This window comes from Cyanistes caeruleus, chromosome Z (genome assembly GCF_971803275.1).
Source record: "Cyanistes caeruleus chromosome Z, bCyaCae1.hap1.1, whole genome shotgun sequence".
NCBI lineage: Eukaryota > Metazoa > Chordata > Aves > Passeriformes > Paridae > Cyanistes > Cyanistes caeruleus.
In genome coordinates this window covers 45,668,033-45,684,335 of record NC_141732.1, presented here as the reverse complement: position 1 = coordinate 45,684,335, position 16,303 = coordinate 45,668,033, and the positions used below count along the sequence as shown (strand labels likewise).

Genomic DNA, 16,303 nt, shown 5'->3' with positions numbered 1-16,303 from the left:
TAAGTGCTTTCAGAATGACAGCGTAAACTGTGTTGGAGAACTCCAAGGAAGTAAAACTGATTAAAATGTTCATGCTTGAATGGTGCTGATGGAATAGTTCATTTGGACTTTCTCTACCTCCTGCAGCTCAAGCTGAAATATTAAAATTCAGTGAATTTAAATCTCTCTCCCCTCAGCTCAGGAAAAAAACATTACATTTTAATAGGTTTTAAACTCATAATTCATTGGTTTGGAGCAGCACTATTAAATCTATTTAAATATTATGTGTATTACTAGGGAAATTATTGAAATAATTCTTTTTCTTTACCATTCTACACATCTGAGTGAAAAAAAGAATGGCTTTGATTTAATTTTTAAGCATTTTGTTTTATTATGCCACTTTTATTATTTTCTTAAAAAATAAGCAAATGGCAGTTAGTGGAAGAAAGGACTCCTTCTGTCTTGTCACATATAATTACTGTGTTAAAATGTTTCTTCTTAAATGCCCTGTTTGTCACAATTTCTACCCTGTGTTTGAGGCCAGTGTGCTTGTTTGACCCATCTCAAAAGGTCTGTAATTTTAGTTTGCTTTCAAGAGAATGATTGTTTTACAGCTGTGGAGAACAACAGCTGTTTAGCAAATAGCACGGAAGCCTTTGAAAGCTGTGTGGTGCAGATGAGTACACACAACTTGAAATGAAGAGTTGGCCTCAGTGCCTGCCATCACTGCCGTGGTGCCTTGTCCAGGGCTGCAGATGCCAAATGCTGCTGAACATGCAGAGGCATCTCCTGCTCCTCTCAGATGGTGGCTTGTTTCTGGCTCATGTGAGTGCGGGCGCTGTGAGGCAGAGTGAGGGTTTTCTGCTTGAACCAGAACACACAGTTTGTGTGGAAAAGTTGTTCCTGCCCAAGAGCGTGCAAGCAGTTAGAACAAGTGTTTATTAGCTTGGGGACAACAGTCCTTTGTTTCTCCAGCCCTTCTGTATTGCTCATTCAAGGTGTGTTAAGCAGTGGTTGATGTTTAAATTGTATAGAACAATCTGGTGGTCTGCTGTATATTGTACACAGGTTGTTAAAGTGGGACAGGAGAGGTGTTTTTGAGGCATTTGCCATCTTGTTCCCTTATTCTCATGTGCCAGCCCCAGAGAGAGCCTTGAAGGTGAGGCCTATTTTAAATAAATCTCTTCCGTATGCAGCATCTTCATTTCGAGAAACTGAAAATTAACATTTTAGGGATTTTTGAGGGAATTAATTGGAATGTAAATAATGTCCAGGTTCAGTATTTCTGAGGATGGATTTTAAGTACTGTTGCTACACTTTGAGTGGGCTGGCACTGTCTCCTGCTTTTTGTCCTATTTTCAGTAGCTCTGGTAGCTACTTGAATTTATATTGGTCTATCACTGTATGAGCAGTCAGTAGTGTTGCAGTGTGAAGTGCTGACCACTTACAGCATCTCACTGCCAATATGTTGGTGCCAGAGGCCTTTGCTTGTTATGCTTAAGTAAGTGCATATGACATGAGTGTTGTGCCTCACACACTCGATCTTATCAGACAGAAGAGCTGGCTTTGGCCTCCCATGTTTCTCAAGGTTTTACAAACCCTGGTATCCAAGCTATGTGACCACTGTATCTTCTTTGTGTTTTAAATTAGGGTTAATCAGTGCAGCTGTGAAGAGTCCTGTGGAGAATTTTTGTGATATTCTGTAGCATGAACATATGCAATATTTTATTTATGACTTATAGTTGTATGGTTTCACTCTGCACACTGTAGAAAGAAGACAATACTGTTGCCAGTGGGGTCTGTGCTCCAGTAAGTGGGAGCTTTTGTCAACCAAATACAGATGTGCTGTGTTCCATCTTGGTCTGTTACATGCTGTGTATTGTCTTTGCTGATAGTCTTACACCAGTTCTCTGGAAAAAAAAAAAAAAATTTGAATTTGATTTTTGAAAACGGCTTGATTGTAAAATGAGTAATGTTTATGTACTCAGTGACAATGCTGTCTATTTAAATTGGTACCCTTATTGTACAGTATGGCCTAAAAACAGGTGCCATTGTACCGTGGTTTCATACTGCAGGAGTCCTGATACCACACGTAAACAAGGTCATGCATTTGCCACCTAGACTTCTTCGCAGCCACACTTTATAGGCTGCTGCCTCCAGCAGTGAATGAGGACGAGGACTGTATTACAGAGTAGATCAGTTAAATGTTTGCATTGCTTCAGGTGGGTACTTCTCAGTACTTCTCATGTCTTCAGTCTTAAATCTAGCACCGGAGTGAGGGCTCTAGTGCTTCACTGGGAGGAACACTAAAGTACTGCATAAGTAGAGTATTTCCACAGAGTGAGTCCATCCATCAGGAAGGAACTTAGGAGGTCTTCAGTTCTTACGTTGTCTGATATTTTGGTATGTTTGATCTTTATTAGCAAGACAGTTACTTGCTTATTGCTTGTTGAGTTCTTCACAGTCATGTCCTTGGGTATATGAATGCATCACTGATGAACACTGATGAACTAGCTCAAGGAATCTTTGTGAAACAGGGGAGCGCTGCTTGTACTTTTTAAAGAGGCTAAGGCAAAAAAAAAGAGGTGGTCCTTCCGCAGTCTTGGGGCTGCAGCTTAAATCCAGATGATTTGATCCTTGCCAGGACCTTCTTTTATCAAAGCCTCTGTAACTGGGAAACGACACTAAAGCAAAAGAATTCACTCTAAGTTTCAGTTACCTGGCTAATGGGCACTGCATTGAAGAGACAGACACTGTATCTCACAGTGAAATCTGCTTGGAGAGAGGTAACAGTATCCACGTGTCCTAACACTTGTGGGAAGAGGCTGCTCACCTCTGAGAAGAGGAGGCACTGCAGTCCTGTGCGCAGGACCGCAGCTGCAGCAGAAATGGACATCTCTAGAGACACAGAATGGGCTGGAAAGAATGGATCAGTCTGTGCAGCCCAGGTTTTTATCCCAAAGAAAAGACAGCTTGCTGCAATCCAACACAGAGTGTACTTGTGTGCTCTAAGCGTGATGAAACGTGGTGTTAGCACTTAGAGTTAAGGAACCTCTGCTTCTCAGTAATGGCTGTGTAGAAATTTGACTTGGTAAGGATCAACTTGATAAGATCCATTAGAGAAATACATCTGTGAGATGCACAACATGCATCTATCTTATGCTGGTATTATATGGCTCTGAAACCATACCTTGTGAGGAATCTTAGAAGTGAATTATGGTTGCCACATTTAAAAGCTCTGCTAAGAGAATTGCTTATAGATTTAGCCGCTTCAATCTCTCTGTGACCAGTGCCATTGCTTAACTTGTAGCTTTTATTGTTTGATTTGTGATACATCTCAGATGGTAACTTTTTCACTTTTTAGCCCAGGGTTTCAGAAACTTTTTACTGTGGTGACCCTAGAAGATTATTTAGAAGTCTGCTGGGAAAAGCACAGATGTTACTCTCATTTCTAAAGGAAAGGACCAAAATTTATAAGGTCCCAACAGATATGCTGTCTTTTTACTGTTAGTCCAGAGGAGAAAAAAAATCCCTTCCCCGTGTCTGTGGATAGGACATTAGTGGATCATTTGGTAAATAAGGTACCTGAACCAGTGTGTCCCAAACTGTGAATAGTTTGCCATCTGTTTATGCGTAGCAGAAAACAACAATTTGCTGCCATTGTTATTTTTTGCACTGGTCTGTGTGAAAAGGTTTTGAAGCAGAGGTTTGGTATGTTGAGGTGTATATCACGCCACTGACACTCTTCATGGCAAGACCCTTAGCTTGCTATTTGTGCTTCCTGTCTTCTCTGTCAGATGTGGATTTTCTTTACCTTAGATAGAAATTGATGGGGGAGAAGGAAGAAGAGAGTTTTAAGTTGTGTGATTTATGTAGTAATTTCTGCTCTTTATTAAATGATAATAGAGAATGATTCTTAAGAGTTTAATTCTCCCTCCCTCCACCTCCAGTGGAGGGAGGGAGATGCAATGCTGCATGCAATGCTGCAATGGAGATGCAGTCCTGCAATCAGGAGGAACTACTGAACTCTAATATTCTTTGGGAAGGTGAGCTTAGCCTTTTGCAGGGGAAAGCCTTTTTCCCTTTTTAAGATTATATCCGATTTTTGGCCATGAATCTTTTATTTGTTAGTAGGCTGTATTAATTTTTTGTCCTCTGTCTATGCTGTTTCACTGTGTGAAAAATAGTTGAGAGAGTGGAAGGGAGGACAAATGGTGAAACATATCCTGACAGATGTTCCCATATATATGATTAAGAACGGAAATGTGCTCTGCATATATTGCCTTTCATTCCACAATATGATTTGGGAGATGACTTTTTGTTCCTAGATCACTTAAAAGATCTTTGAAGCAATTTGTAGAGATGTGATTCTGATGGTTTCTTTGTTATTTATGTAGGAGCTCTAAATGCTTCTCTTCTGATTAATGTCAGCTATTGATTCTTTTCCTTCCCCCATAGTTTCCTCAGTAGAAGAAACTACATAGTAGATTCCTTCTGTGGAATCAGCATCCTCAAAGACAGAAATTGCTGAATCTGAGAGCAAGTAGCATGACATTTGAATCTTCAGGAAAAAACCCAAAAGACATTATTATTATCATCATTATTATTACTAGTCTGCTCCTTATTCTCTCTCCTTTTTCATAATTTTTCATTTTTATTCCTAGATTTTTAAGGTCTGTATTCATTCCCTTTTGTGAACAGACACATCCAAATTTTCTAGTAGATCAGTTGCATCTGAGCATTTAGAGTTTCCACTAATTGCTGATGCATTTCGTAGAATCACAGAATTTTTTTATGCTGGAAAAGACCTACAAGATTATTGAATCCAACCAACACCACTATGTTCACGATTAAACCATGTTCTCAGGTGCCATATCCAGAAGTTTTTCTGTGTGCTTCCAGATATTGTGGTTCCATATGGGCAGCCTGTTCCAATGCATGACCGTGTTTTCAGTGAAGTGGTTTTTCCGAATATGCAATCTAAACCTTCCCTGACACAACTTGAGGCCATTTCCTATCACCCAATACCTAGTTGCCCAGGAGAAGAGGCTGACTCCCACTGCACTAGAACTTCTTCTCAGGCTGTTGTAGACGGTGATAACATCTCCTGAGCCTCCTTTCCTCCACTCCAAACAGCTCCAGCTGCCTTAGCCACTCCTCACAGGACTTTTGTTCCAGACCCTTCACCTACTCTGTTGCCTTTCTGTGGATGCACTCCAGCACTTCAATGTCCTTCCTGAATTGAGGGGCCCAGAATGGGACACAGCACTCCAGGTGTGGCCTCACCAGTGGGAGAATAGGGCAATGACCCCTCCCCTGGTCCTGCTGGACACACTGTTGCTGATAAAGGTCAGGATGCCATTGACCTTCCTGGCCACCTGGGTACATGTTGGCTCATGTTCAGCTGCTGTCAACCAGCACTCCGAGGTCTTTTTCCACCAGTCAGCTCTCCAGCCACTCTGCCTCCAGCCTGTAGCACTGCATGAGGCTGTCGTGACTTGGTCTTGTTCAGCATTACATCGTTAGCCTTGGCTTATTGATCCAGTCAAGAACCCTCAGTTGAGCCTTCCTGCCCTCCTGCACAGCATGGTGTCATCTGCCAGCTGACTGAGGGGACACTCAATCCCCTTGTCCAGACTGCTAGTGAAGATGTTCAGCAGAGCCGTCTCCAGCAGGGAGCCCTGGGCTGCCAGCTGGTGTAACTCCATTCACCAGTGCTGCGGGCCCAACCAGCCAGGCAGTTTGTACCCAGCAAAGAGTGCACTCATCCATACCACGAGGAGCCAGTTTTTCCAAGAGAATGCTGTGAGAAAAGGTGTCAAAAGCTTTACTGAAGTCCATGTAGGCAACATCCACAGGATGTGGAGGATGTGCCTTCATAAACCCATGCTGGCTGGGCCAAAATGGCCTCTGACCACTACCTCTCTCACAAATCCTTGTCTGTTTACAAACAGCAGGTCGAGTGGGGCACCAGCCCTTGTCGTCTCCCTCATCCCTGCTGTGTCAGGAAATTCTCCTTCAGGAACCTTCTAGACTGTTTCCTCTCTGTTGTGTTGTATTTCCAGCAGACATCTCATGAGGGACTTCAACTTGCAAGAGGAAGGGCCAGTGATTATGAGCATTCTGGCAGCTGCTTATAGCATATTTCATCTGCCTCTTCATCTTGGTAGTCTATAACAGGACTCCCACCAGGATATTTCATTTTATTCTGGGCACTGTAGTAAGTTTCAAAATGCTCACTCTCCCTTAGAGGAGTAAGGGCAGTAGTTTGTTCTACTCTACATCAAGACCACTGTTTTTATATGCAAATACCATTATGGTATATATATCCATATAGCTCTAGAACCATTCCACTGGAGGAACTGCTGTATCACGCTCTTTGTAGGTTGTTTTGCAGTCTTGTATCATAACATCAGAAAAACTTTTTTTTTTTTTTTTTTAAATACCTGCCAGCAGAGAGAGAACAGTACAAAGGAGGTACAAACAGTACTGATCACATCAAGGGTGCGAACAGCCACAATAGATAAAAATTCGTATCATCTTAAGTACGCCCGTAACTGTGTGTGCCAAAGAATTGCCTTTGCTGGTTTTCAAACCACTGACATTGCTAGAGACATTGTTTTTATGTCTTTGTTTCCTCTTCATCGTGGGTTCTGTTTTGTGTGTATGCTGTCTTACTAATGATTCACTCTGAGCAACCAGCCACATCACTTAACTCATTTCAAACAAACAGTGAAGCCATTTAATTCAAATTTTTTGAGGTCCTGTCCCAGCAGTGTTGCAGGTATGAGCAGTGAACATGTCTGAAAATATGAAAAAAAGTGTCTTTTTGAGACATTAGCTTGTTAACATTAGAAATGTCTTCAGGTTAGAGTAGTATGTTCAGGTTGTTTGAGTAATGGCTGTGACTTTTCAGGGTCTGTAAGAAGGAAAGTGGTAGATTACTGCAACACAGAGCTGCTTGGAAAGTATCCAGTAAAAACTTGAACCTCTTCCAGGAAAATGGGCTTTGAATGTGCTGACTATAACAAGAGAGCATTCGAAGCTAATTTGTTAGTGGGTTTGTTATCACATTTTACTTAAAAGTTAATCTCTTAAGATGTGTTGGGAAAAGAATTAAGCTAAGCATCAACATTTAGAATGGTGGTTCTAAAAATTAGCACTACTCAGATAAAAACCTTCAGCAAATCCTTTTTACCTCTTTATGTAGATCTCACTTTGTAATTATTTTATTCCTTACTCTAGATGGCCTAGAAGAATATACAGAAAAGAAAATGCCATTAGTAACCGCCAGATGTTATCTTTATTTGACATGTGTTAATGTGTTTTGAAAGCTTTACTTCAGTTTTTACTACTCAGCTGATTTAAATTATTGTCTTCCTAAACTTATTACTAAGAAGAATGCACTCTTCTTTTTTGGCTTCTTTCTGATTGCTATGTTTACCCTGTGCTCTTATATTTTGTGTGTGTTGAATGTTCCTTAAAAACATTGCAATCTATTTTGTAATTCCATAGGGTGTATTTCTTGGTAGCTAACTGTTGCTGGTTTTATTTTCAAATAATTCTGGAAAATTTACAGCATCATAAAGTCTGCCTTTCCAGGTTTTCTCTTTTTATGCATTAATGCTGAAGATGTATGCTTGACTTTACGCATACTGTAGTCAACTGTGATAGGATTGTCTGAAGTTAACCACATGCTACACATGCTAAGAGTTCATAAATAACATGACCAAAGATAACAAAGAGAAGATGGAGAAGAAGAGAAGGCATTACAGCAACTTCAAAAATAATTATGTGGTTGCTCAGTTGTCTCATTTTCAGACTTTCCTTACAAGTTTTTTAATTGTGTCAGATTTTATGATCTAAATTCATGCTACAGGCAGAAACAAGTGCAAACTTTCTTCCAAAGTAGAATGTTTCTTTGTGTAGAGAGTAACTATGAGCTGTCTTGCTCCTCCTTGATCACTCCAGGAGATGACCTTTTCTTACTACTTTGTAGGACAAATCTGATCCCCAGTGGGCTAAGCAGTTGCCCATTTTTATGTACCTTTCCATTTAAAGAAATAGCTGTATGTAGGCCACCTAATGCTCACCAGTGACACCCATAAGCAATGGAAAAACAAAGTCAAGCTGCCATTGTGTCGGTATCTGAATGTGCTAATAGTTTTGAAAAGTTTGGAAATGGCAGTCAGAGATGTCACTTTGTCTTTACCTTTTTAACTAAGCCTATTAGCAAACAGCACTAATGATGTGATTATTTACTTATATTTCCTTTTCTGCTTCTATATTTTGTGAACAAAAACCTACCCAGTGTTTCACTTGAATTTTCTTTCTGGTTTTGCACCAGTGCCTCATTTCTGGTATTCAGCATTGCCCCTTGTACTGGAGGAGGTCACAGTCTTTCCTGTAACAATGCAGTACTAGTCCACGATCCTTCTTGTGTTGATGAAATTTTACTCCCACCCCGTCTAACAGCATGCAACAGTATTATCCCTTGCATGGCACGGGCATCTGGGGCTATGCTGGAATCTTGGGTGTTAGCTTAGATTTATTTAACAGTCTAGTTTTCATACCAAAGCATTTCTTTCTGCTGTTACGATGTGACTTAATGACGTCAAAATTCTGCTGTGAATGACACTTTGTCACTTCTGAGGCCATGTTCTTACCAGATTTCACGTACCATTACTTTTAATGGAAGAGCTTGGTCTCTTTAGAAAAGTTCTCTATGCCAGGAAGGCTCTGGGTTTGGTTTTTTAATTCCCCGCTCTCTGCAGTTATTTTCAGAGCTCTCTGTAATTCAGATTTGCAGTGAAAACACATTGATTCCTGGCCAAGAGGGACTGGGCCAGCCCAGCTGTTCTGGGTGATCTCAAGCTGCTAGGCTACTTCTCTTAAAGACCATATTATATCTGAGAGTCATTAATGATGTTCAGTACATCCGAGTTTCAGTCTGTGCTGTTGTCTTGCTGAGCTATGTAGAGAGATTCCCAACAAAGAGCACTAAAACAGGGTATTACATTCACAGTGCAATTTTCTTCCAGCTCTTTGGAAACCATCCTGTATCAATAGAGGAGGTCATATAATGCAAATTGGGTAGGTCAGTAGGCAGATCTGTATGGAATGTACAGTAGTGTGTAATTAGTGTTCCTCTTTGGTTGACAGTGTAATAGTTAACAAGTGGAAAGCTCTCTGTTGATATTCTCAGGCTCTTCTCAAAGTCTTTGTTTTAAACCACTGGCAGATTCAGAGAGAGATCTTCTTGCAGTGGTTTATAGCACATTCTCAAATAGGAATAGGAAATTTCTTTTTCAAAACCAGGTAGCAGAACACAGATTATTTTGTTCATTCCTTTTCTTTTGCTCGTACTTCTCCTCCCTCCCCAAGTCAGACATGCCAAATTGTTGTAAGGCAGCCCCATTCAAACCCTGAAGCTAAACAATACACTATTTTATCTTGCTTTGTTTCATTGTAGTTAATTTAATATTCCGAAGAGTTAAGCATACTGCCGTGAGAGCATCATGCAAGCCAAATGTCTTTGATACGTTCTACAAGAAGGAACACCTGCTGGAATGATATGGGCTCACAAGCAGGAAAAAGACTTGGCCTTTCCTTCTTCTACTTGGAACAATGTTCTTTCTGGGGTTTTGTCTGGTTGGTTTTGATTTTGGTGGCTGCTCCCCACCCTCTTATGTATTTTTATTCCCCCACAGCTTTCTTGTAGATTATTGCCCTCCTTGCTCTGTCACTGATCTGGATTAGATGATGTGTTCATGCCACTGCCAGTCTGATTCCACTGCATGAGGTTTATTTCCAAGCAGAAGAGCAGGATATGTACTTTCGGGGTGGGATGTCAAGGGAGGTATGTGTGCAGTGTGCTGCAAGGGTTATCTAGTGTGCTGTGACTTGCAGCCTTTTCCTTTCAGCTCACCCTTACATAAGTCAGGTCTCAAGTCTTAGAAGTTTAAAATGGAATGTTTTTATGCGAAGCAAGTTAAGTTTTTATTTCTTCTAAAGTCCTGTGTGCAGATGTGCAGGTGGGAGAGAACAATCCTAGAGGACTTAGAGATATGACTTACCCTGAGCAATAGCTGCTTGAGAATGAAAATTTCAGAGGTAATCTGGTTATTCTATGAGCAGAAGTTAGTTGGATGGCTAGTATGTAAGCCTTAGACCTGAAGAGATCTCTCTTGGGATGTATTTAACTAAACTTTTTCACCTGTTTGCTTTTTGTTGTTGATTCTTCAGGGTTTTTTTCCTCTGCCTTCCTAACAAATAGCAATAGTCTATCTACACCACAGTGGTTAATATAGCACAGAGCTTGATGCAGCCCTGGTTGAGGTCAAGCACTCCAATTCAAACCTCTCAAGGGCTTTCTCTGTGTGTTGCCAGTGTACTGGTAAAAATGACTTTAAACTCTTGTCAGTGCAGTTACTGGTGCATGCATCACAGTCCCACTCAAATAAACCTGTCACAACACAGAGTCAGCAGCTAGAGAAGAGTACAAGGGCAGGCCTCTAGCTTTTCATTCGAGCATCACTAAACGTGCACAGAGTGCCCAATTATTTCAGCATTATTGAGCAAGCCTACAGGAGGACCCAAGCCTTGCTACATTAGATTTTCTTTAGTAATTTGCTCAAGTACCGCTGAGGACACTTAAAGGGCTTAAAACGGTGGCTGCAACCAGTTTCCTTTTCTGGATTGTTAATTCAGGTTTTCTCTTTCAAATTAACTTTCACTGCATGCTGTGCAGTAGCTCTGGGAGAACTGTTTAACACTAATTTTCTCAATTTTCAGCTTTTTTTTCATTATATAACTGCTTTTACAGTTACATATGTTTTGATTAGGTGTGTACATGATGTTTTTCTACTAGGAAGAGAAAAGCATAATACCTCTGCCAAAAAAATAAACAATTCACCAAAATGGTAACATTCATTTGCTCTCTTCTTTTTATTTTTTCATTTTTGTCATTGTTGTTTTCCAGTTCGGTCTGAGTTTTACCAAATATGTTGTGTCCAAACATCTAGACATTATTAAGGCACCAGGATGTTTGTGAGCATTGATATCTTGAATCGATCAGATGCATTGATTGGTCTGATCAGTCACAGCTGATGCAGGTGATCAATCAGACAATCCCCAGCTCCCTGAACAAATTCAATATCTGTGTTCTGTTTTTCACAGCAGCAACAACTCCAGGCCCAGCACTTGTCACATGGACATGGTCTTCCCGTGCCGCTCACTCCGCACCCCTCAGGCTTGCAGCCTCCAGCCATCCCACCCATTGGCAGCAGTGCTGGTCTCCTGGCACTCTCCAGTGCACTGGGGGGGCAGTCCCACCTCCCAATTAAAGACGAGAAGAAGCACCATGATAACGATCACCAAAGAGGTAGGCGCTGCCAGAGGAGTGTGTGGTTTTGTTTCCCTTCTTTTCTTTTTTAAATTATCCTGTTTAAAGCAAGCAAAGGGGAGGGAGAGGGGAGGAATTTTCAGAAGAGTTCCTAGCTAATTACTTTAGTGTTTATTATCTAGCAGTAGCCAGAAATTGTGTTCAAATGCTAGAAATCCAGTTTTATAAATCTGGCTGTACAGCATTAATAATTAACTGTACAGAAAAGTTAACATCTGTGCAATTTATTATTTAACAGACATCAGGATTCTTTCTTCAGAGTATGATAAATGTATAATTTTATGTAAACTAACTAGTACTTTTCTCCTTCTCTCTTCCCCCACATGCCCATCCCCTGCCACCATATCTCCCCCTCCTTACGCACGGGGGCTGCTCTGCATGCAGACAGAGACTCCATCAAGGTAGGATTCCATTCCGTAGGTGTAAAGGGTAGCTCAGCAGAGCTGCGTGAACGCTGCATTTTTCTGAAGTGCGGCACGGAGTGGTGGAAGAACTCACAGAATGAAACTGGGTTGTGATGCTTGTGCTGGCTGGCAGCACCTTGCCTAGCCTGTGTGTCACATTCAGGCTATGGCTGGTAGTGGGGCAGCTAGGATTGCAAGCAACAGGTCGACCAGTGAGTTTACTGGAACAGCATTGGGGCTGTTCTTGGATGGAAAGAAAGGTCTGCCCGAGGTCTGTGTCCAGGCTTTTGAGACAGAAAGAATAAGCCTGTAGTCTTAATTAATTTGGAGGCTGTAAATTGTAATTCTGATATTTCCTTATAATGCAGTTGAGGAAGGAGAGCTCTGTTGCTCACAGGGGGAGACGTGAGGTGCTGACTACTGCCCTGTAGTTGGAAAGGAGTGAGCTGCCCTTCCCTCTACCCTGATGAACGTGGTACTGAAGCTTGCACCGAGGATTCTGCCTTTCTTTTCCAAAAATCAGTTTTCAGGTTCCAAGTGACTCTGCAGCATGCCTGTATCCTGTGTAGAGTGGTGTTCATAAGTAGATGTAATAACATACCTTGCCACTTGTCTAATTTTGAGCATTCAGTAGTAGATACAAGTAGGGTTCAGTGACATACTGATAGCCACCAGTGCTTCTCAAGGACTCCTGGGGTTTTAATGCTGCAGTTGGAGAGATGTATGTTAGCCCATCTTCCTTGATGGGTCTGCTCTCCTAGTTTGCATGGTTTTCAGAAACACGAGATCAAGCTTTATTAGGTGCTGCTGAGTATGAAAAGGAAGATTCGCTTCTCTTATAAATGGCAAGACCTACACCAACCTTATTGAGCACTTAGAAAGAGTTTGTCAAGTTTCTAGTGGTGCTTTTTTCTGGAAGATGTATTTTTGGGGTTTGAGAAGTGATGGAAGAGATATTCACAGCGAGAGTCTGACGTGCATTAGACAAGATCAGCAAGATCTTGTCAGGGAGATACTACTGGTGTGCCCTTGATGGTGTTGGGAAAACCTTGATGGTTCTGGGAGAACCTTGATATGGTTCTGGGCACAGGCTTTGACCCCACCAGAGACTTGTCCATCCAGGGCTGACTTGAGGACTGACACCTTTGTTCCTTGGCATCTACAGGTGGGGACGTGTCCTGCAGCCTATCCCAGCACACCCATTCTGCCACTGGCACTCCTGACATGCCCCAGCCAAGCGCAACTGAGCCAATAGTTGTCAGTTTTGCTGTTATACACATGGCTCTGCATAACAACCAGGAGCTGACAGGAACTGACAGTTTTCACTGTGAGCAGCAAAGGCACTGAAGCTGTCTATCTGCCAACATAAGACAACAGCATGTTGGATTTCACTTCAGCCTCTTTGTCATGAGGGCTGGAAACTGCTATTACTGCTTTATGTGACAAGGCGGGAGCACACATTAATGACCATTTCCCTAGAATACCCACTCTTAACTGTGAACACTTAAGTTTAGTCCATTTTCCTTTTTCCTGCACTCTAACAAATGCAGACACCTAACTGTGAGAGCACAACCCATGTGGTTTCTTGAGTGAGTTTGCTTACCTGTACAATTGGAACCATGATGATTTCATTCAAGAAAGTGACTGAGGAGAACTGCTAATATATGTCATTCACTGTTTCTAAATGATACATACTAGTCATGTTTCTGTAACACTTGTGAGGCGTTGGGGTGTTTATGCCGGCATGGATGTTAGGTGGAGCATTTGTACTGAAAAGGCCAATTTTGTCTGGGATTGATTCAAAAGTGCTGATACTCATACAGCTTCCAGAAGAAAAGAAGGGCATCTACTTCATGCAGTTTACTTTGAAATGATAAGTAGATGTTTGTCTTGCATGGTACTCAGATTGTGAATTGGCTTGTGTGTCAGCTTTATGGGGCTTACTGCCAGCTTTGCAAGGTGAAATAGTTTGCTAATTTCCTTAAATGTTTTCAGTGATGCCCAGAGTAGCAGTTAGTCGCTTGTTCAATCGATCCCTCCTCCCTTAAGTGGTTCCTGGTTAAGAGAGGCTTTTTATGATTGTCTGCTGTGTGACTTGAGACAGTTTTTGTCAGCCAGAACCAGCTGGAGTCTGTGTGCTTGTATGAAATAATTTATTCATGCAGGATAATGCTCCTTAACATTTAACAGGTAATGAACGTGACATAAATTTCCTTCTTCCTTTTAATTTTTCCCTTTCCTCTTCCAATGTGCAAACAGGCAGACTCTGGTACTCTAAATAGTAAGTAATTTTTGGCCATCTGTCAAAAGGAAATTTCAATACAAATTTAAATTAATGATGCCTGAAATTTTTTATAGCTCCTCTAAAAGCCTCTAATGTGCAGAAAATTCTGAATCTGCTGGTAGTAATTAGTGTAGCATGTAATGAGGATATGGGCAATGTTATACAGCCCCAGTGTAACGTTTTGATATGGTAGCAAAATTTTGATTTATATAAGGTTGTGCCTGGGTTTAATTGTGAGAGACACTTTAAAGTGTTTTCTTGCTGATATAGATTATTAAGCAGGGTGGATTTTAAAATAGCTCATGAAGTGTAAATTTACGCTTTAGTGTGCAATTCTGATAACAAAGGTACAGTGCCCATTTGTACAAAGAAAGGAATTTGGCTGAAATGACCCGTTTCTTGCCACCACTTACAGCGCTTTGGATTTGCTGAGCAGTTTTCTTACTGAAACTTGATGTCTCTAGCTGTGCTGGTCGTGACTCTCCTCTTAGCTCAGTCCAGGGAAAAGACAGTTTGCATCACTCTAGCAAATGTGTTATGCCTGATCTTGCCCAGCACCTCCCTGGAGTGAGCAGTTCACTGATGAAACTGAGCGGTCACCTTCAGGTAACATTAGATTGTCCAGGAGCTGTTCCTAAATAGTAGATCAGCATTGACACAGCAAGCTCTGTGGAGAAGGGCAGCTTTGAGAGCTCTTTGATTTCTTCTTGGATCCAGTCCTCCAAATTCTTTGCAAGGTTTGAAGTGTGGGAAAATTCTAAATGCAGTAAACTGGGTCATGGGAGTGCTCTTTATGCAGTGGCAAGGCTGTGGAGTGGACAAAAGGAAGGAAGGGTGGCATGTGCCAGGGCTGTGCTCAAACTGCAATAGAAAGACAAACAGCTCTGCAGTTAACTGAACAACTTTTCACTGAGGACTTGGTGTATCTCCTTTTCAAAGCTGTAAAAGTTATTTTTTATTTTTAAGGAGGAAAAAAGAAAAAGTATTATTATTTTCAGTGGATTCTTCCTTCCTAATTGCACTGCACAAGCTTTTTTCCACCTCCTGTGAGAACTCTTGGTGCAGGGGGCATGCCCATCTTTCCAGCCCTGGTACCATCTCTGGGACAAATGTGGCAAAAGTTTCCCTGGTGCCTAACAAAGTTCTTTTTCTAATGCATTCCCTTTGGAGAAGCTATGGAAACATCTTGTGTAAAAAAACTCCACCTGACAGAAAGCAGTGTAGTGCTAGCACTCTCTTCTCATAACTCTCAGCAAATGGAATGAAGGAGCTCCCAGATGCTGGCTGGGTTGTGGGCCTGCCAGAGGTAGCCTGGATGTCCCTGAGCAGATTGTTTAAGAACCACAGAGTCTTCTGAAACATGTGAATTCAGGCACAAGATCCAACATGTATGAACTTTTTATCACTTCTAATGTAGATCTCTTGTTCTTTAAGTACCTGTTACGCCTTTCTTCTGGGGTTAGTTGGTTTGTTTCTTTGGGATGTTTTTTGGTTGTTTGGGTTTTTTTTTTCTTTATCTGATTTTTAAATTATTTGGGGCAGAAGACTGTGCTTATAGTAAGATTTGCCAAAGTGATGAAGCCTTTTTTATTTTGATCTGTTTCAGCAGCAACAAGTGCCAATAATTGAAAATTGCAGTCTTGTGACAGAAGTAAATTCACAAGTTTGAGATTCCTCTGGGGGGGAACAAAAATAAAGGATTTTAGAAGAGAAGATCTAAAATAATGCATCATATGTAGCTTTGGGGTGGATTTCTGGCCAACGTGCTGGTGAATTGGGAGAAGTCTGTCAGAGCAAATTGAGTTGAATTTAGAAATAAAATTACTTTTGCCCTAATGTGTGTGAAAGCTAATAATTACACATATGGGTGATACAGGGAAAGTGGATGGATGCAATTCCCCCTTTCCATTTACATTTGTGATAGCAGGTGCTCCAATGCTTCTCAAGCTACTAGTAGCCACTACTAAGTGTTTAGACCTTTTTCAGTTGTAAGAGTAGGCTGCTTACTCCTGAATCTGTGAGTAACCTGATGCTTGGAGGAGTTGTGTGAATACACTTCTATAAAGTACAAGAGACTTTAAAATAAAAATGCCCCAACATATAATATAAGACTTCTGAATATTACCGGATGTAATTATGTTGCTGATCTAGTTCTTCTGCTGATAGAGGAACACCACATAAGCTGCATACAATGTTTATAATAAATAGATATATACATTTAATAAATATATA

At 41.1% G+C, this 16,303-nt stretch overlaps 1 protein-coding gene across 6 annotated transcripts in view; it reads left to right on the top strand.

The window, feature by feature from the left end:
• LOC111940839 (TLE family member 4, transcriptional corepressor) overlaps positions 1-16,303 on the top strand; it is a 97,776-nt gene that overhangs the window by 42,984 nt on the left and 38,489 nt on the right. For 2 of the 6 annotated variants that reach the window (XM_086866771.1, XM_086866769.1), the window contains 2 exons: positions 11,158-11,362; positions 11,768-11,784. In XM_086866771.1, coding sequence (XP_086722897.1) covers positions 11,158-11,362; positions 11,768-11,784 — 222 coding nt within the window. Of the gene's footprint in view, positions 1-11,157; positions 11,381-11,767; positions 11,785-16,303 lie in introns of all 6 variants that reach the window. The other 4 variants (XM_086866773.1, XM_086866772.1, XM_086866770.1 and 1 more) reach the window with 3 other exon arrangements.